Raw genomic sequence first — 22,582 nt, 5'->3', positions numbered from 1 at the left:
TTTTTTTTTTTTTTTTAACCCAGAAACCTTTGTTTCTTTCCTTTTCAGTAATGGATTTCATGAAAAATTTCTACCTCTTTTGCTATAGCAAGTGGAAGTAGGATCAGCATAAGGCAGCTATACCATAATCACTTTGAGCTCAATAAGGAGATCTTTACAGGCAACTTTGTTCTTATTACTTAACGGGATTAAGAAGCTCAGCTCTTTAAATTCTTGCATATAACACTGACATTTCCAGGGTGTGTTTGGACCAGGGAGTTCAAAGAGAAGGAATAAAAAAGAAAAACCAATATGACTTTGTTTTTTACCTTGCTGGAGGAGCTGTTTGTGCAAATCGCCTATAAGCTTATTGACCTGAATCTTTGACTCCTTGTTTTCTCTGGATTTGGCTGGAGTGTAGACACTGATAGAGCACTGATAGAGGTGATTGCACAGCCCTCGGCTTTGCTTGGCACCAGACACCCCCCCTCCCTGCGCCTGACATTATCTTTCCCTGGCAATACTTCTGTTCTCTGGGAGCTCATATTCCTTTATTTATTTATTTATTATATATTTATTTTAGTTCACTACATTTTCTTTATGTAGGCTTTCCAAGTAAATGAAGGACACATTAATTCTGTTTGGTAAGCAGAAAAGGGAGAGAGCATGTACGTGTGATGATGTATTTTCGTCTCCTAGGATAACAGGAATCTGCATAAGATCTCACAGTGCTGCTCCTTCCAAAAATACAATAGTTACCTCTTAATGACTTGTGTGCATTTTTGTGAACCTGTGTTGGATTCTTGTTGTTCCTAGGGTGAGGGTTCCTGTACGTTTATCTGTATCCCATTCAGCTGAAAAACCTGAATCCTATGCATCTTCCATACTTTTTGTCAAATGCTGAATATGGACAAAGAAAGGAAGGGGCTTCTCTGATAATAGCCTTTGAAGGGTGCTAAGTCCGAATTAGATTGGATCCTGGCAGGATGAAAGGAGACCTTTTTCTTCAGAACATGAGCGTTTGCCTTGTGCTTTGCCTCTTGTGCTTTCTCATTTTTTTCATGTTACTGGAGCTCAGAGGACCACCTGTTTTCTTGCTAGACGAGAAAGGAGATATCTGAAAAGGTTGGAGTGATTTTTTTTTTTCACTACTCACTTGACAGCATGGAAAGGCTTCCAGAATAACAAGTATGAGATTGTCTACCTTATACTCTTTTCTATTTACTGCTAACCCATATGTAAACCTCTCAGGCCATTTTTTCCGTCCAACTGAAAACCATGTCAGTATTAGCATCAAGTTTAGTGGGATAGAAATTTGACCTAAGGTAGACAAGCAAACCCTTCTTTTAATCAAGAAACTAAATAAGTGGTCACCAAGCATAAAACCGTCTCAAAAAGAAACTAGCAAGCTGTGTTTCAAGAAGTAAATACATAGATGCAAAAAGAAAACATTATTTTAACTGTACAGAATTGTAAAGTGAGAGAAACACTTAAACAGCTTACTCAACTTTAAGCAGTTTATCAAAGCAACTCCAGCCTTTTCAGTGAGCACATTTTGGTTTTCTTAAGAACAATGGAATTGTGAATTCTATCACAGCTATGAGGAAAGGGATTATTTGGTTAAAACAAATAGTGTAATGTCTCTTTTCTAGAAAGTCACAAAACTTGAACTTGGATTGACTAAAATTTGAGCTCAAATTTGACAGAATGTGAATTGCAGATTATTAAGGGTAATCTTTAAAATACGAATGCACAAGTGACAAATTTCACCACGTATTCTTAGTTCATGTGTACTGTATATCTGTTACTAATTTTGTTTATAATGAAGGTCCGTTTTGCCTTTTTTTGTTTAATTTGGTGTTCTTGACACAAAAATTGTGAATACTTTTGAAGAGTTCTGAGACATTCCCTGAGAAATTATTGTCAACCCAAGTCAAAAAAGCAGAGTTACTCACAGGCTGTGTACTATATAAGTCAGCTGCGGGGATATTGGCAGTAATTTAACTCTCAAAGGATCAGAAAAAATAAATGAAGCAAATGCCACAGTTATGACATCATTGGTTAAATATTGATAAGACAAATATTATTGCTGGATAGATTATTTTGGATAAGAAGCACTTATTTATGACTGCTAAGTCTTTTTCTTAGGTTTGACTCATAGAAGTCTAGACCATGTATAATATAGCGTGTATGTGGAAACATACCTCCAATGACAGGCAACTGGCTGCTTTTGATATTGAAGCACCTGGAGTCTTGATTATTTCAAATAAAATCATCAAACTGTTTACAACAAAGTAAATCAAAATTTCGCTTTGTAAAAACATATATATTGCTACTCGTTATGTAGCAGTGTGTGGAAATCATGAAAATGGGATGTCTATATGATAATGGTTTCAGCTGCATGTTTTAAAATGATATTTTCTTGGTTGGATGAAGAGTTCTAGTAAGAGACGTAGTATTTCTGCAGCGGGGAAGGAACAGAATTATTCTTTAGTTAAGTCGAGATATGAACTTGTAGAAGAGTCTTCAAACTTAGAGTTTGAAACTTGCTCAAGCGTATCTGAAGTCATGTCTTTTCTGCTGCAGGGCATTTTAGACTCTTACAGATTGTCAATTTCCATTGAAATAATTTTTGAAAATTATACTAAGCAACAATATTTGTTTGGGCCATCTAAATATCTTTTAAAATGTGCTTCTGCTGCTTTTCTAATCAAGTGCCTAGAGCTATGTAAGTTTGAACCCCGGGTTGGTACTTGTCTAGCAGAGTTCTTGTATTTGAAGTTTTAATGCGGAAAGATTGAAAAGATGCAAGAATTTTTTCTTTTTTTTCCTTTAAATCTATAGAAGCTTTTGGGCTGCCACTATATCTGAATGATACTCATTTGTAGTACCGGTGTGACAAGAGTTGCTCCCTAAAAATTAGTACAAATATAAAAGTCATTAATAGAAGGAAAGTCTGGAATACAATTTAGAGAACACTTTCACTGTTCTGCAGGAAATACATTGGAATGAGTGATCCTTGTCTTGAAAGGACTTCAAAAGCAAACAGTGCTATAATGAGAACATATCAAACATTTAGAGAAAGAGGAAGGCCAGACTCCGTCTAGATGAACTTGCTGCACAGCAGTGTCTTATCCCAGGAGAAAAGTGCCATAGCTGAAATAGTTAGAAATAATTGACACTGTTTTTTAACATGATCATTGTGGTGAAATGTCATTGTGTCAAGATGCCATTTTGTTGAATAGAGTGGGGATTTTAATATGAACCAAAATAGTTTCCGTACTGTTATTTTGGAGGGTTAACAGCTTGCACACTTGTAGGTACTTGCCAACACATGGCTATTCATAGACCTTTCCTAAAAGTTAGGATAAGAGACAGTGCATTATTTCTGACGTTTGCTGGATAAATAATTTTAACAGTGCTTAGGGCAACTGGAAACATACACTTATTTCAAATGAGATTTATCCCAGGGAGAAATTATGATTGTTAATCAGCATGACAGAAAACAATAATTGCTTGCAAAGAAGCAAAGTATTGAGATGATTAATATAATCTGAAATAAAATGCAGTGGATTAACTTGTGCAAGTGCTGGTTTCTTTCAGGTACATTAGCAAATCGGGCATCTGAGGGCCAGTTTGCTCAAACTTACTGTATTTGTAGAGTAGGCTGTGTGTCTCTGTTGACTTTGGTGGGCTTCACTGAAATTGTTTTTGATGTACATCAGATGAAGTGATAACAGAGTCTGGTAGTGACAGCACCAGATCTCTCTCTCTCTCTCTGTGTCACCCTGTCCTTGTGAGGCTTGTAGAATAAACCCATTTGCATGGCACTGTAACCTCTGTAGTTGTTCACCTTGTACTCACACCAGATGCCAAATATGGCAACGTCTGGAAACATCCCTCCCAGTTTATTTAGTATCTTCATTCTCAAGGTTCTATTTCCATACCAAAAGCTTATTTAAAGATTTTTTTTGCATTACTCACTTGTATTTTATACCCAGAATGGTTTATATCTGTTGAAAATTTGCATTGCCATTAAAATTAGAGACTTCTGCTTGTTAAATATGTATGTATAGAAACTTTTAAAAAAGAGGTAACCCACAAGAAGGACATTTAAGTCCTGTTAGATGTCATTGATATTCTTAAGAATAGTGTGTGCTGCCAAAAAGTAAGTTACATTGAATGAATTAAGTACATTGCATTTGTCTTTTAAGTTGTATATGGATTGTTTCAGTTATGTGAGTGTTGCTTCTGAAGAGAGGTTCCTGGCAATGATTCTCCGCTTACAGTGTGTTGCTTAGGATTCAAGAGCAAGATTATCAGTGTACGTAAGCTGTGTTGCTGGTCATAGGCATTGTGATAAAACAAATAACAAAGGACAGTCTTTGAACACTAGTTTATAGTTTCTGAAGCTCTGGCATCTAGTTCATATGTACAGTCTCAGAATCCTTCTTTGGTTGGATCTAGAATTACTATTGCTGTAGGTTGTAGCAGAAAGAAGGAAAGGGCGCTTTCCGCCATGTCCCCAAGAAGTCCTGCCCCTTCACAACAAGTCGCAGTGGCCTGTTAATGTACATAAGGTTATGTGCCTTGCCAAATTAAAGTCTACAGTGAGTTACTCCCCAAGTCTCTGCATCATGTCTGTTTTCTCTTGGCAGTACAAAATGCTACAGGCTTCGTAACAATTTATTTCTGAATTGATTTATTATATTTGAGAAGTGATGTTTCACTCTGAACAGCTGTATTAGGATGTTAACAATTTAAGTTTACATTTATGCTGCCAGGAAGAATAAGCACAAACTGAATTTCAAACTTTTAATGTTCTCTCACTCTAATAGAAGCTGCCGTGTGCTGTTTGTGACTGGTACAGTCCTTCACCCAAAGCTATTTTGTCTGATGATAAAACCATGAGTGTATGAAGCTTGCACATTTTTCATCTCTTTTATGACCTTATCTTTTGTGAGCGGCTTCTGTGAAGGTATCCTAACTATAGGAAGCACCTGGCAAACATATATGATATCTATGCTGTGATAAGCAGTTGCGAACAAGAAAAGTAGATCTGTCAGTTCTGAACTGTTCATTGTTAAAAATACTTTGTTGATTTAGCTGATTGCAAAATACATTATAGAGTGACTAACAGCTGCTCTAACATTCCTAGTCAAGAAAGTTCAATAGTTATATTGTACGAGACTTTCTGTAAGAGCCTAATATTGATAGGAACAACATGGATTAAAACAGCAGGGTTGAGAAGAACTGCTAACCTATGTGCTTCTTTAAAATATCGCAACTACTTGTGGTACAAGCTGATTAAGTACAAATTGGGAAGTCTTTAATTTGTTAAAAAGATTAAAGTGAAATTACTTGTTAATATTCAAGTCTCTCTTTTCCTACTTGTCAGTGTTGTCAGAGATGTTAAGAGTTCTCCCTCTCATGTTTCTGGTAATATGTCTCTTTTAAAGTCTTCAGATTCTCTGACCAACTGTAGCACCTTGAATTACAGTGGTTTAGCGTGTTCACTTGCATCTATTGGATAAACACTAGGATATTAAAAAAAACACATTAAAAAACTTTGAACTGTTTTTGAAGAGCAACAGAAACAGTCAATGCTGGTAAGAAACAGTAAGGTCAAGATGAAAATTCTATTCATATTACAGCATTGAAGTTGTTTCAATAAGACATTTTTGCCTCTTAGTTAAGCAGCATTATGTGTATTCAGCACTTTATCATAAGGCAGAGATTTGTTTCACCTAACTTTAGCTGGCTAAAGATAGGTTCCTAGTCTAAGCTGTGTGTTTCAGAGGAGGATTCATTTCAACTATCTCAGACACCAAGAGGGGTCTCGTATCTCAGGCATCCTCGAACAGGATGAGTCACTGTGGAGGTTTCTCTCTTCCCTGTCTATAAGAGAGCCTACATAAGTAGTCTGGACTAGCTTAACTTTCAGACATCTAATGTTAGAGGAGATGAATTCTACTCAAAGTGTAGCTTTAATACCAAATATAGAGAAATAGCTGAAAGTCTAGTAGGCTTAATTGACTCATGACTAAACGTACTATATGATATTATTGATTCTTGCTGATACGAGTATTTTTTCGTGCAATAATGTTCTTTTGAAGCACAGAATTCACTTACTGATCTTAGTTGACAGAAGGAAAAACTTAAACAGAAACAGGTTTTGCTTCATTTTAGAGCATTTATCATTGCCAGTACTTCTATACTGCCCTTTGGTGTTGATGGTAAAAAGTTACTACTCCTTTAACTTAAATACAAAATGTAACTGAGCACCCAAGTGAATACATAAGCATGAGAAAAAACCAAAACAATGGGATTAAAGAAGAATCAACAGGTTAGTAGCAAAGTGAGTGGTATGTATAAGGCAAAAAGCTCTTGATTTGACTTAGAGGAAAGAAAAAAAATAATGTTCTGGATCCAATTAAATGTCTACACCTGTAGATTGAAGAAAAATGTAATCAGTTTAAAAATAAATATAAAAAAGTATTATTGAGACTGAAAAATAGTCAGTGAATTAACAAAAAGAGTAAACAATGGGAAGAAAATAAATTCTGTAAGGAAATAAACTCCTTTGTGCTAAACAAATGTTAGTGGCTAACGTAGTATTAAGTAAGGGGAAAGAAAAGAAAATAGCTTGAGATGTGTTTTGTTATCAGCTCTTGTGCTAAGCCTCCTTTTGGCTTCTTAAAGTTACAGTGTCTCCAGCACTTGTTGTCCAGGACTTGTTGTCCATTTTCATCTGACCTTGATGCTCAGCTGAGTCTGGGATAGACCTGCTTCACTGAAGTATTCTGAAGCCCACAGTAATGTACCATTTGTTGGTTTCACAAGCAGATTGCTTCAGTACGGCGGGAGAGTAGTATGGGGAAAATGAGAAATCAGTGTCGGGATATTTCAGGTGTGTAATGCATGGACTCGGTAGTAGGTGAATAGTAGAAAATATCAATGAAAATAATTAAAAAATACTTCTAGACACAAAACAAAGTTTTCCTTAATGTAAATTCTACATATTTTGTTCTACTCTATTTGCACAGGACATGCATTAATTCATGAAAACATGATTATGAAAAACACGTAACACCATATTTCACGAAACACTGAAAAAGCAAGTTAATGAAAAGTTAAGCCATCTGCTAACATACATTTTCTGATCTTTCCTCATCTCCCAAATACTTAATTACTGTGTGCTGTAGGTTGTATACCTTTTCTGTAATTCTGTCCTTCTTTTGCCCTTCAGCCCAATCTTTTCACATAAGTTTCTCCACCTCTTTCAATTCTAACAGTTTTGTTTGTTTGATGTTCTGGTTGGTTGCATTGATTGAAAGAATGCTCAAATTTGCATGCTAACGCCAGGTTTGCATATATTACAACCTGGAAAAAGTTTTATATTTTGGAGCTAAAATTTTCCATGCTTGGGCTCTAGCTAAAAGAATTCTTATTATTAATACATTTTTTTATTGTTGCTGTTCTGATTTTGTCCACAGAGATCTATTGTTTACAGTGGAAGAAAAACATTTTCTTTAGTAGAAAAATTCCATGCAAAGAACATTTGAAGAGCTTTCTGTGGTGATTATACAGCTTGAGTTAAAAACTCACAATCAGAATTGCCCTTGCTGTGAAGTGGTTTCCAACATTTTTAAGAAAACGGGAGTTAATCTGGCCAGGTTTGAACCTTGGGAAATTGTCCTTTGTGTGTCTCCAATAGAGAGCAATTTGTTGCAGCTATAAGTAGCTATGAAGGCAGAAATATGAAGGTAAAAATAAGCGATAGGTTCTTCAGTCCATCCAAAAACCCCCAGAGCCCTATTTAGTTACTATGAAATAACTATGCAAATGCCAATTCAAAATAGGGTAGTTGGTTAAAAAACAAATAATTGATTAAACTGCTTATAAGAAACTTGATATCTTTTTCAGCATCTGAGTATTTAGGACTGTCTTCTGAAAGGAGACCTCAGATTGAACTGAAGCATGCGAACTTCAAATGCCTGGGTAAAATTATACAGTGTATTTAACAGAAAAAAATATACTAGATATTCATGATGTCTTTTAGCTTTAAGTGCCTATGAATATACTGGACTATATTTTTAGTACTGTGAATACACTGAACTATGTTTTTGTTATCGAAGTCTGAAGTGAATGTAGTATTATGTTTGTGTGAGAAGTACACAGTCCTCATACGTAGTATTTGAAAAACGGTGTTTTATGAATGCAAGGAAGAATGTGTTATTACAAGATGTTATATGTGCATGTGAAGTTAATACTTTATAGTGTTTGTATATAATCATGTACTTGAAAACTCTGGGTCACAATCTTATCTGGTATAAATATAGCTCCAGTGATAACATACGGGGATCTGGCATGGTTTGTTGTAATCACATCTCTTTACCTATGTTGCTAATAAAAGCTCTTGTTATTATGAGTGGGGAAAAAATTACAAGTTACTGCTTAATTGCTGTGCTTTTTGCTCCTTCTTGCTCTCCTATTGTCAAATCAACAAACAGTCTGATTTTCAGATGCTAAAATACACAGCATTTGGTTTTTAGTGTTCCCACTTTTCTGTGGGACACAGTTTTTTAAAAAGTTTGCTAAAAAATTGTATACCCTAATTCAGTACTATTTGATGGTGATCATGAGAAGATAGAGTTCAGAATTAAGTGCAGTATGCACAAAATTACAAGTAGGGTTGAAACCTTAAACTTCAGGAGGGCTAACTTTGGTCAGTTCAAGGAATTGTTTGGACAAATCCCATGGGAGAGGGCTCTAGAGGGTAAGGGGGCTCAAGAGAGCTGGCTGCTATTTAAGCATCGCTTCCTCCAAGGTCAGGATCAGTGCATCCCGAAGAGAAAGAAATCAGGCAAGGGAAGAGGGAGACCTGCATGGCTGAGCAGGGACCTTCTGAAAAAGCTCAGGTGGAAGAAGGGAGTTTACAAGAGGAGGAAGAAGGGGCTGACTGCTTGGGAAGAGTATAAGAATGCTGTCAGGGTATGCAGGGAGGAAACAAGGAAAGCCTCGGCCGCCTTGGAATTGAACCTGGCGAGGGATGTCAAGGCCAATAGGAAGGGCTTCTTTAAGTATATAGGAGACAAAAGGAAAACTAGGGAAAATGTGGGCCCGTTGTTGAACAAGACAGGTGCCATGGTGACAGATGATGCAGAGAAAGCGGAATTGCTGAATGCCTTCTTTGCTTCTGTCTTGACTGCTTGGGCCAGCCCTCGGGAGTCCCAGACTTTGTGGGTAACAGAGAAAGTCTGGAGGAAGCAAGACTTCCCCTTGGTTGATGAGGGGGGGTTGGACTAGATGATCTCCTGAGGTCCCTTCCAACCATGACCATTCTGTGATTCTGTGACTGATGTAGTTAATTGTGTAGATGTTTGGTTTTTGGTTTTTTTTTTTTTTTTTTTTCATTCTTCATAGTGTCATCCTATGGAAGAGTTTCTTGGATTGATTAGTTGTAAAAAAAAAAATAAAAAATCTACAAATGCAGTAAAGTACTGGCATGGATAAGCCCTCAGAGATGTCATTTAACACATTACTGTGGCCAGATTATTTTGTGTTAATACCTGAACCCCTCATCTTCAGTGTAATTTTTCATAGCGGTTATTTCAAAGTATTCTTGCATGGAGCTTGCCTAGAATCTTCGTTTAACTGAAATACCTGCACTTTCAACAAAGAGTTCTTCAAATAAAAATTAAATGGTCATCTCTCAAAATTTAACTTTGTCATAATTTTCCTGTGTCCTTTATGCAGCTTTGTAGTGGATAGTTACTGAAGGCAGACAGATGTTCTCAGATACTTCTGGACGGCGAAAACTCTAAAATTAATCAGAAATCTTGCATTTCTTTAGATAAAACTTGGTAGGGAGAAAATTATCATGAGGACTTGCTGGCAGATTATGACTTTTAAGGGCAAATTCCTTAAATGCTGAAATACCGCAGAGTAGCTCTCCACTAGTTGCCTGAAAAGCCAGAATATTTAGTGGACCGTATTTTTGCACTGCGTGTCATTAATCCGCAATACATAAGAAACAATTAGGTGTCAATTCAAGAAAACACATAACTGAAAGTATATGTTCCTGATATGTTCCTGGGGAGTAACAAGTTGATTTCTTTTTGTCATTTGTGCATACAAACTTAATGACTTTTTGTGTGTTGGTTTACAGAGTTAGGGGCAAGTTGACATTCTGTTTTTTAAGCATATGGAGTAAACACTGATTTCCAAGATTTGTCTCCACAGAACTGGAAGGATTGGATACTCAGGGCTTGTTTGAATCGCTGGGAACTCACAGATGTTTACATGTCTGATAATATTTTTTTTCATTTTCTCTCTGTTTATAGACATGAATATGTTTTCACTTACACATGTAAGCAGTTGTTTGGATATTGTAGGAGCTCTGCCTAAAAGTCACTACTGAAATATGTCAATCCTGTATTTCTTTGATTGTTTTTTCAGGCAATGAAGAAGGCATCCAAGAGGCAGCAGAATCTGATGGTGATGCAAGGTCAGAGAAACCAGGGCAGCTTACTGTGGAGACTGAAGATTGGGATGGGCCAGGTAGGAAAAAAACCCTGAAAACCAAGACAAATTTCTTAAACCGGATTCCAATATTTTTTATTATTAATTTAGTAGGTGTGTTATGCTTTACATTGATTTTTAATGGACTATTTATTTTACGATCTTTGGAGTCCAGGATATTGATGGATAAATACTAAGAAAAGTTCTGGAGTAAAAAATGGTTTCGGTTTTGTAAATTGTTCAAGATAAAATGCCTTACATACCTGATTGATGTAAATGAAAATGTTGTTGCTGCTTAGAATTTTAGGATTAAAATTTATCAGTAAGTTCTCAGTTCCATGGTTGTATTAAAGTAGAAGCTTTTCTGCTCTGTTTTATGGGGTCAGAAGACGAACCAAACGCCTGTGTCTCTTCTCAAGCTTTGTGCCTACATTTAGTGACATGTTGAGCTTAACAAATAGGTATGGTATCTACTGACATTTTCGAGGACTTGTTTACCTGCTTTAGCCTGACAGAAATCATTCAACACACCTCAGCATTGATTTCAGTTGAAAGAGAAACTCTTAGATTGCAGTCAATGAAGTGTTAGAACTTCACATTGCAGCAGTAATTTATGGTAACATTTTCTATTATATACAGTGGAGATGGTGCAGGTGTAACATTGCTAAGATATAAGATGTGATGGTAACATGGGAATAATTTCCAGGTGTCTGTTCAATATAAATATGTAAAACCTCAGTTGTACCATAAAAGTACCTTAGACAAAGGTGTAAATTGTATTTCTCAATTAGGTAATTCTGCAGTTTAATTCAATGCAATGTTTTCATGTGTACAGACTCTGGAATGGGCCTTAAAAATCTGTTATATTGACTATATTTTAGTAGTGCTGTTAGAAAATGTGCATATGAATCCAAACATACTCTCAGAATAGCTGTATCTCTTACGGAAATTTTCCTTAAAAAAGATGAGCACATCAGAAAATAGTTCCAGAAGTGTTCTATCAATAATTTATAATGCAATAATAATATTTCATTAGAAAAAATCCTATATTTCAATCACATTTTCATCCTTGCTTGATTTTGCAAATTACTGTATGCTCTTCATGAAGAAAAGAACAAAACTGGTGGTAATTTTCTGAAACCAGTAGCTGGAAAATATAATGCAAACAAAAATGAAGACATAAATTATCTAATTATTGTGATGTTATTTAAAATGTTTTTAAGGTTAATACACAAATAAGATGATATTCCATTTAAAGCACTATGGTGTTATATGAAAACAAGATTTGGTATTATAATACAGTACGGTACATTTAAAATAATACAAAAGATATATTCGGATGTAGCAGAATGGCATTTTCCAGCTTTATAGTAGACTTAAAGGTTGTCAGTGATTACATATGACTTGCTTTTAATTTCATTGTAAATAAACTCTATCTGAAATCGGTATTTTTTTGTTTCTTTTTTCTTTAGTGTATTTCAACATAGTTGGATATGCATTTTGTGGGCTGTTACTGCATTTTATATGAGCTATCTTATACAAAAGTTTCAGAGGTATCTTTTGTGACGGTAATGGAGTAAAAAGAGCATTTTTTATTTTGTTGGGAAAAAAATATCAGTTAAATGGTAAGATGTGTGCATTGTAATATTTGTTGGTATCTTTGACATGGGATAAGGTGGAAATTAAAGCTGAATGCTGGAAAGTTCCTTTTGACTTCGGAAAACTGATGACCACCAACGTGAAACAAGCGGCTCTATTTTATTTAAATATTGGTTTGTTGCAAGGGTATAATATGCATGAAGAAAGGAATGGATACGTACCTTACATACATGCCGTACTTTCCATCATGCATGCTTTCTGAAATGCATTTGGTTATTTATTCATATGGAAAAAGAAACAATCAACAGAAGATCATTTTTGAACAGTACAAAGACAACTTCTTTCAGATCTTTGAAAAAAAAAAAACCAAAGCATGAAATATTTTGCTTATTTAGGAACATATTTTAGCATAGCACAAATAGAAACATTAAAAACTTTATTTCAGCAGCTTTCCTAATTCGTAGTAGAGGTGCTACCTTAAAGATGACCATACATTCTTTGTTATCTGGATTGTCTGTGGTCTCCTTACTGAGATGGAGCTATCTCAGAATCCAACAATGACTGTGCTCTGCATGATACAAGTTGCTGTCAACTGATAATGTGAACTGTGACAACTCAAGGATTTATATAAATAGTAGAGCTGTTCTGTTATTTTAATATTTTTTCTTTTTTTAGCACTAAGGGAACATATTGTTATTTTCAGAGCCAGTACTTGCCAGGGACTGAAGTTCTGCGAGTTATTCATTAGCAAAAACTTACTCGTGGATGAGTCAAAATTAAGCTTCCAGCATTAATTAGAGTTTTATTTTGTTTGAAAATTTGCATTGTTAAATTGTTCACATGCATTCCCAAGCCTTTGTAATTAGAATATTTTTGTGAAGAAAAATCTGAAGTTAAATGTGCTGTAGCTTCAAAGAGTTTCTGCTGAAGCAATCTTTCAGCTCACATAGTCTTGTGACCTTTGCTGACCATCAAGGAATTGCAGAGATAATGCCTACTCCGTGTAGTCAATTTGAGTGTTACCTGCATGTTTTTTAAACTATCCTCAATTTTCATTGGTTTTTTCCTCATTTTTAAAAAATTCTTTTTAATGAGAAGAATACTCTGAAATAGTGGAAACTGAGATCAATAGACTGTATATGGACACATGGTAAAGGACCTGATCCTTTTTCCATTATAGCCAGCGGCAAAAGTGCAAGGAATAGAAAGAGTCTGCAGAGCAAGACTGGGCTTAAACACATTTTATATGAAAAGGCTTATTTTTTAAACGTGGTAGCAGGGGTCATTTTACAGCCTTAAATATACTGTTTGCTATCAGATGATACATGTAGATGTATATAGTTCTAGAGCCTTTGTATTATTGCTAGAATATCAGTGCACGTGAGGCCAGCCATCAGTGTTTTAACACATAATGAACAAAAGGCGGATCTACTGTGAGCCTTCTACAGACCATCCATCACAAGAGAGAATAGGATGATTCTATTTTTTACTGGATATCTATACTATGTAAGAACAAAACCCTCCTAAACTTGGGAACTGTGAATGAAATGTCCTAGAGGTTCCATGCTTCCACACCAGAACTTTCCAAAAGCTCTGAAAATTTTAGATGCCAGGCCCTTCAACTAGCATATGGTTGAGCCCAATATAAAGAAATTATTTATCGTATGGCATCTTGAGAGATAAAGAAAAATTGTTTACAGAATTAGAAATTAGTGCTTGTTTATCATCCAGTGGTCATGCCTTTATTGGTGAATACAAGTTCAATCCACTGTACTTGTCATTTTAAGAGACAGCAAATATGAATTGTATTGAAAGAGAGAAAAGATTTGAATGAAACAGTATGAATCAGAACTTGGAAGTGTTTCAGAACAATTTTTTAGATTTTCAAAAACGGTAATAAAAGTGAAGGTGATGTTGACTTTACCTAGAAGAGAATTAAAACAAACAAACAAAAACAAAACCAGAAAAATCCAAGTTTAAAATGAATGGGAAAACAGTGGATGTAGCCAGATCCAGATACAGGAACTGTAATACCTGGCTAAAAGAACAAAAAGAAAAAAGTAACTAAAAGTCTGTTACTAGCTTCATTAATAACAGTAAATGACATTTTAAAATGTGGTAAGAAAAAATTGTTAGAAAATTGGTATTGATCTGTTACAAGTCAGGACTCTTAATAGTTACAGGGAACAGGAAAAAGGGAAATTAAATAATTCTAGTCTGTGTAAAACATATTTGTGCTGGAAAACCCATTTTTCTGTAAGTGGTGACTGTACTCATGTTCCATCAACAACTATCAATGTGTTAAACCTGCTAAATGCTAGCTAATTTAAGCAGTCTGATAGTTTAAATTTAACTTTTAGGAGCTAGGTGACCCACTGTCCTAATCACCAGGCTTCAATTTTGAAAAAGTTTTGAGATTATTTGGATATTCTAGAGTACTAGAGGAAATGTGTTCGAAAACAGTAAATCATGAAGGCTGGTCTGGATAATGACAGACTTGTCCACCTGACAGCGGTCCCATTGGAAATAATGGGATAAGTGATGTAAGACCCTTTTAATAGAGAGGGATTAGTAAGAATGCCAATTTGCATGGGTTTATGGAAAAAAATGTATCTTGTGAAACCAACTTAATAGGTAATGGTGAGCTAAAGTATATTCATTCTTTGCAATATGTTTACAATCCAAAGAAAATACTGAATAATGTATAGGTATTGCTGTTGCCGGATCTGAATAACTTGACATGTTAGCTACAGCAAATTTTTAGTTTCAATATAATTAAATATGAAGTCTTTTCTTTACCAAGCACATAATAGAAGTTTTACTATAGAAAGCCGTGTGTCTGAAAAAGTCTTGGGATTTAGTGAACCAGGATTGAGCCCGAAAGATAAGAGTTGTGGTGAAAGGTTATGTTTGGGTTCTCAAACTATCTTGCTTGCCTGGTTAGCAGTCTTGTTTGCTGCTGAAACAGGGTTCTGTCTCCTGCATTCATGCTTCAAGAATGATGTTAAAATTTGAAATGGGTTTAGAGGAGAGCCACTAGAATGTTGAAAGGACTGGTATTATGAAAAAGTCTAGGTCCTTTTCCTATTTATTTTACCAAAGAAAATATTAAAGGACAACCTGATTACAAACTACTTTAAATTCAGAGTGAAAATCTGATAACAATGGGCACCTCTTTCTCGCAAAAGTATCAGAAGATTAAATGGATGTTGAAGCTCTACAATTTCAGACACAAAGAACAGATTTTAGTGCTTAAAAAGTTAATTATTGGAACATTTTATGAAAAGCCATTTATCTGTCATTAGAAATATTTACATTCAGAATGAGATACTTTCCTAGAGAACATGATCCAGTTCTGTGGCAAACACTGGACTTTTTAAATGGGATAGATTCCACTGGGGCAGAAGTTAGACTGGCGGACCATAATAATTCCTTGTAACTTGAATGGAATGAATAAATGGATATACTATACATTACTTTTAAAAATATTGTACTGTTTGGATGCATCTATAGTGAATAATTACTAGCAGTCCTCCAAATAAGCAACTCCCAGTTTTTGTTCCTCCAATGATTGTGTATTCAGGCTATGTTAAGAATGATAACTTCTCTTTGCTTTTCTAAATTCTGTGCTGTTATTCTGTAGTGATGGAATAAAACAATACAGTAGAAGACATCCCATACCTATTCTGTGAGTAATATGCAAGGGAAAGTTCTCTCACTGTAGACAGATGGGACACAATTTTCTAATTCTGACTAAGTAAACCAAGAAGATCTTCAAAATCCGCTTCGCCATCCTGTGTGCTCAGTTCTCTTGACTTTCTTCTCACCAGGGGTTCAATAACCAGTGGGTGTTTCAGACATTACTGAAGTTGTATCTGCCTTTTAAGACAGTGAAATATTCTGTTAGCAGTTGGGGAACTAAGTATAAGGCATTTACAAAGGTGAAACTAATCCCACTCAGAAATCTTGGTCCTAAAGAGGAATTGGATCTCTCTCTCCTTAATTCACAGGCAGTATACTGTCAACTAGATTACCCTTATTCCCTATGTGAGCTCTTACTTTCATAGTCATAAGGAGCACAGCTTTCATGCAGAACATGCTGATTTTATGAGTTGGATAGTCTTGAAAGTCAATCTCAGAAGTTCTTTTGAAATGTATGTGAATTTTTCTTAGAAAGTGAGAAAATCTGATTTGTCCACATACCCAAATGACAAAAAATATGCCATGGAAAATAAGACCTAAAACTCCCATTTTCATTTTACGGTCATTTTTTATGTATTGTTTACATTCATCTCCACATAAAGTGAAAGTTTCCCAAGTGTAAAATTCTGCGTCCGGTAAATCAACAGCACGTCTGCTGTTGATAATAGTAAAGCAAGATGAAGTCACAACTCATGTTACATCTCAGAAGACTCATCATAACTCATATACATATATCCCAGAACAGTTGAAAAAAGTGTGAAGGATAGTTAAATATAGCACAATATAGTTTCTTTTAATTACTATTACAGGTTGATATTTTTCTTAAAATGTGTCAGAAAGTTTAAGAGAAATAGTAAACAGAAAATTAAATACTGCTTTAAAATAACGATATATTAAGCTATGCTGCTATTATGTTTAATAAAAGAGAGAGAGAAAAACAGGCTTTCACGTGAATTCTGGTGTATTGCTTTAGCAAGATGTGGATCAGAAAGGTTCTAGGGAACATCTGACATGTCAGGTTCACATTTTTACCTGCTATAAAAGGTAGTTTGAAAAGCTTTCCTGAATAGATTTCCTGTAACCATTCATAAGATTCACTGTAAATATGTATTGATTGTTGGGTTTACTGTGCATTATATAGTAATACTACAAACAGTTTGGGTTACAAAGCAAAACTGTATGATACAGATTGGAATGGTTGGTAGACCACTGCAAGATGGAAACAGACATTAACGATAGTCTTCCCCCCCCCCTTTTTACTTCTTTTTCTTTTTTTTATTTCTTTTTTTATTTCTTTCTTTTTAAACCAGTCCTAAGAAGGACTTGGAGATTACTGTCCTGATTTCGTTTCTTTTTTGATTGGGGAAATGTGGTAGATATAAGATCTTGGAAATGCTATTTGATGTAAATTAACAAAAATCCATGAAACATAGTTAACCATAGATATAGTCTGACAGTAAGAAGAATATTGTGAAGAAGCAGAGGAAATCATAGAACGACTGTGTGTTACTCTGACAGTGAATCGGTATTATCTCTGCTATCAGATAATGCAGTTATCATTAATTTTCACATTTGCATTTCAATCTTTGGAAGGAAATGACTCTTGCCGGATGAAGATAAGAGCTCTGTACCACTATAATGAACCATCATTTTATCCCGATGCTTTGTATCCATATGAAAATGAGGCTGGGTGGTGGTGTGGTATGTGAGGAGGGGGTGGGGGGGTCATAGAAACATTATAACAAAGTGTCAAAAATCACTACAGATTTTTGGAGCCCTTTATGAAACAAGAGGTAGTCTAAATAAATCTTCTGTAGTGAAGTGGATATTGGATTAAAAGCAGAGTGGGGCTCCGATACCGGGGGTTGGGAGGGGACCTTGGAGGAGCAGTGGAAGATTTCTGTGGATCTTGATCCAGGTTCCATCACTGGTTTGGAACTAGGAGGAGGCCATGCGGACACAGAATAGCAGAAGTAAGGGGGTAGTGGTCATCAAGTTAACGCTTGCACAGCAGGTCTTATTTTGACACTTGAAGGTAGGTCAAGTAAATGCTAGTGTACCACTGTCTTTAAGGTTTGGGTTCTGATACTGGAGCTGTTTTAAGAGATCACCACACATCTGTGTTTAATGCAGGATTTCAAATAATTTTCAGTCTTCTATATAGATCTGATCCAAGTCTTCAAGGGCTGTAGTTTTCCCAGTCCTTTTCCATGCGTAGCTCAGATTTGTGTTGATGAACTCTATCTGCAGAACTCCGCAAGACATCATTCCATTTTAGGTCTGATTGACTAAAACCACTGTTCCCCAAGCACTCTTGCACTACATTCAACTTGTTTGACCTTTATGGTGTAGTTCTTGCCAAAAACTTACAGACTTCATCCATACATCATTGAGACTCACTGCCAAATATCTGCTAAAAGCATGAACTCTTGAGGTTTGCCCTCCTGCCCCCTTTTTTTTGGTAACAAAAGCTGAGATTCTTATATCATCAAATGATTGTAAGAACTGATATTTAAGTATGATATTTTAAAGTTCCTTCTTAGTGTATAACCTGGGACCATTTATAGGAGCACCAGGTTATCCATCTTGCTGTGACCAGCTGGGACTGATGAATTATTCCGCTGGCTGTAGCAACTGCTTCCTCCAGCAGACCTTTCTCAAGTTCTCACCTCTCTGCTCTTATGTGATGAGCACATTCCTGTCTCTTAATAAGAAGATGCAAGGCTAAGAGCTGTAAGGAAAGATGCGCCACACCAGTGTTAGTAAATTCAGTAGTCACAGAAGCTGAGTAGCATATACTTGTGAAGTGTTAAAGTGGTCCCTGGTGTGATTTTGGTTGAGGTCAGCTGACACTCTTCCCAAGTAGATCCAAAGGTGCAGGAGTTAAAGCATTGCAGGGAGCATTCTCCAGAGGTATTTTGTGTGTAGTCACCTGTTTAAAGGCTAAGGAAGTCTCTCAGCACATTAATAAGGCCATATTTGGCTTCAGTGCCCAGATCTGTTCTGTGGCATAGGTAATTAGCCTTCCTTTACCTTGAACAGACATACTTAGTATAGAAATCGGCTGTTCTTCAAGGCAGTTGATCTTGTTGGTGAACTGCTCCCTGTACAGGCCTGAAAGAAGGGAAAGGGAGAGTGGCTGTGTGAACTCACATGGAAGCATCAACCAGACATTTGCTGTCGTCTTTCCCATGTGCAGATTTGACTTTTGTGGGAAAGAGGCTGTTGTGTGACCCATGGAACGTATGCAATAGATGAAATCAATTCATGAGGAGAATTTTCATTTTATAGTCACACCTGACAAATGAAAACATCCACACCTGGACAAAATGAAATGATGCGCACTAGCCAGAAGTGGTGGTCACCAAGACTTTAAGGGAAAATTTAGGTGTAATACAATTCCTCTAAAATCATGGGAATAGGCGGTTTTGAATTTTGAAAACTAAGAGATATTTCCCATCTTGATGTCACTTGTTATGGTGACTTCTTTAGCACCCTTTCATGATTCAAGGTGCAAATACAGTAGGATTCTGTAAACTTGGAGATAAGCATTACCTCATTTGACTTGCAACTTAAAATATCAAAAAGCAGCAAGTTCACCACTGAACACTGGAGCCCTCCTCAAGCATTCCAACTGTTTTGTCAGCTGGGATGCCATTTCCGTATCACTGTTTCACACAATTAACATATATATATGAATTTATTTTCTAAATTAGTCACTATAGAAATGAACCTAGTTTAGAAGTAACAGGTTTTGTATGTACATTTCACATTTGGAGAACTTTAATTGTTTTTAAACAATTAGCCTTTTATAATATTTTCAAGTGGAAAACTTCATTTTTGTGTTAGTCAAAATGCTTCAGGAAAGTGACACTATCTAAAACCTTCAAGTCTATCAGTTTTTAGTTTGATGGTATTCATGTATTATTCCCGGGCCTTTATTTACCCATTTGTGAAATATTTACTTGACATAGCAAGGCTTTTCATTTTCGGTATGTTAGATGTAAATTGTTCTTTGGAACCATCTTGATCTGCAAGTGAGCAAGTTTCTAGACTAGGTAGACTTGAAATTGATCTGGTATCTTCCTGAATTCTTTTGTACTTGTGTATGTCCAGCATGAAGCAAGAACATTGGCCTGACTCGTAAAAGGCATTGAACTCTGAATTAAAGGTGATACACATTAGAAGTGTATTCTGTTTTGATTGGCATTTATGTTTCAAGCACAAAAGACTTCTTGTTCTCTGAAAAAAGTTGATAGCTGGGAAAGGCATGTGCAAGGGATGAATGATCAGATTCACTTGGTACTTCCTTTTGGACATGACTATATAGTGGATATTATGTTAACTACAAATCCCTGTAGGTCACACAGTGAAGGACTCCTAGTCTGTGAAATTCTGCAGGGAATCAATGAACATCTGCATTACAATACATTGTTTCTTGTACTTTCATGCACCAAGGGACCTGCGGAGGCTGGCAGAAAGCTTTGCACTTTTCAGCTGTCTCCACCGTAGTTTGGTCATAAAGGCAATATAACACCCTGGTAATTGCAAAGGACTAGGAAACAATGTCTGGTTTTGGAAACAGATGGGGTTAGAATCAAAAGGGACATGTAATTGGTCCACAACTATTTTGTTCTTTGTTGTGTTTTTCTCATTAATTCAGCTAAGATTATTGCTTGCAGACTATTGCATAGCAGCACTGGCTTGAACAATTGAAGGGTGGATGTGTTAATATATTAAACTATATACACAACATAGAGTTACCACGCAAAGCTGTAGTCCCGCAGTTGGATGCAAACACCTAGTGAGCTGTGCTAGTTACTTTACTTCTTAAATTGGCAGGTTCAGTTGGCTTCAGTGATGTACCCTGTGTTCAGCATATCATTAAAGAAAATATTTTGATTTTCAAAATACATTTTCCTTCTGCCTCCTTGAAAACTGCTTTATTTGCTCTCTCCTAAGACAACATAACATAAAAGTTGGAGTTACTACTAAACCAACAAAAACATTATCACCAAGAACCATTTTACCTCCATTCAAAAGAACCAGCTTTTGCTGAGAGTAAAAAATTTAATGTGAGGTCTGAGTGACAAACTGGATGCTGGTATTTACCCCAAAAAATTACATGGTTCAGAATGCTTCAGAGTCGGAAAAGGAAAGGGGACATTGTGGTCAATTCTGTGTGTCTTAATTCTGACCTTGACTTTCACAGTATTTGTGTTTAGCTCAGTGACACCAGCTCAGCACACATTTGAGTTTAGGTTTTTAATTACCACATTTCATTTTTTAGGGTGCTTTACCATCACATGCTTAAAAGGAGGATATAGATTGAATACTTGATCTAATTTTCTCTCCTTGATGTAGGCTTCAAGCAAGGGTGTCTGTAAACAATCTTTGTAAAGTGCAGTAATGGTCATCATACAGAAATGCTACAATAAACTCTTTTATGCAAGCACTCAGCACTTATTCAGCAATATGGCAAAGTACAGTTGTCTTAATAACATCAGACCTTATTTTTGTTTAGTTACAAAATTTTTAGGTGTTCAAACTTGTTCTAATGGAATCGGAGAGAAACCCCAGAAGCAAATACTCAGAAGTATGGCCCAGAGTTAAAACTAGTAATATACCGATGCTGATATTTGTGTAGGCAGAAGTCATAAGGATTAAAGCTTATGTTTAGAAAGCTGTAACTGCACAATGGCCGCTGTTCCTAGTTTTTCCTGCAGATAGCTGATTAGCTTAGACCTTCTAAAACAGCTGTGTAGAGAACATCTGAGCTCCCGTTTTTTGTTGTTGTCGTCCCCCCCCCCAAATATTTCAAAGGTTTCCAAATGTGCTTTTCAATAATCAGGGCCGATTTCAAAAGCTATTTTTAATCTATAGCATATTAAATCATATGTGTGGAGTAGATGCTTGCGTATGCCTGTATGTGTATTTCAGTGTGGGCAACCAGTTCAGCGTACCTGTTGCATCTTTTATGATATTTTAGGAAAAAATGAATCAAACTGTCCCTTCATAGCTTACCTTTCCCTTTGCTCCCCTTTGTCTCCCTCAACACTGTTAAGCAATGTATTCAAGTCAGAAAACTTAAACAGCCATACTTGACTTCACAACATATTCTTGGGGGTTACAGATAGAAAAACTTTCCACTATTTTACATAATTCTGTTTTAACTGAGTATTGCAGTATAATGCAGTGGCATATTGTTTGTCATACAAAAATATTGGCTGATGTATTTCAAGATTAAGGATAAAGCTGTAAAAATCATATTTTACTTAGAGAAAATCTCAAGGTGGACTCAAGTGTTCTGTGCTTCTCTGATTTTATGGCAGTATAGTTGCGTTAATTTTTAAGATGCTTCATCAGCATAAAACCACAATGATTGATTATTATAGATAATGTAGAAAGACAGTACAGCATATACTATGGACATATTGTTCAATAGTGTCGTGTGTATGTATTTTGGACTGGGTAGTTCTTAAAGGAGACTGAATGTCAAATTACATCATCGTGTGAAAAAAAAGGCTTCATTAAGTTATCTGAAGTTTGATACTTATACTGTGGTGCCAAAACCACTAATCAGTTCGTATATCTTTGGCTTGCGTATATAAATAAATGTTAGTTCTCATAAAAAAAATTGAGACTCTCTGGACAGCACTTATTATAAACATTCACTGAGAGTTTTCTTAGGTGTAATAGAGTCCTGTTTTCAAGGTTTGTGTAATGCAGCTTTGTAAATGTTTCATATTGTTTGTTGCAGTCTGATAAAGTATGTAAA

At 35.8% G+C, this 22,582-nt stretch overlaps 1 protein-coding gene across 1 annotated transcript in view; it reads left to right on the top strand.

The window, feature by feature from the left end:
* Positions 1-22,582, top strand: part of ZFPM2 (zinc finger protein, FOG family member 2) — a 249,170-nt gene that overhangs the window by 6,269 nt on the left and 220,319 nt on the right. Inside the window, exon 3 of the mRNA XM_009891904.1 lies at positions 10,441-10,542. Within this exon, the coding sequence (XP_009890206.1) occupies positions 10,441-10,542 (102 nt within the window). The remainder of the gene's footprint in view (positions 1-10,440; positions 10,543-22,582) is intronic.

The sequence above is a fragment of the Charadrius vociferus genome, unplaced genomic scaffold (assembly GCF_000708025.1).
Source record: "Charadrius vociferus isolate BGI_N301 unplaced genomic scaffold, ASM70802v2 scaffold15, whole genome shotgun sequence".
Classification (NCBI taxonomy): Eukaryota; Metazoa; Chordata; class Aves; order Charadriiformes; family Charadriidae; genus Charadrius; species Charadrius vociferus.
This window is presented reverse-complemented; position numbering and strand designations above follow the sequence as displayed.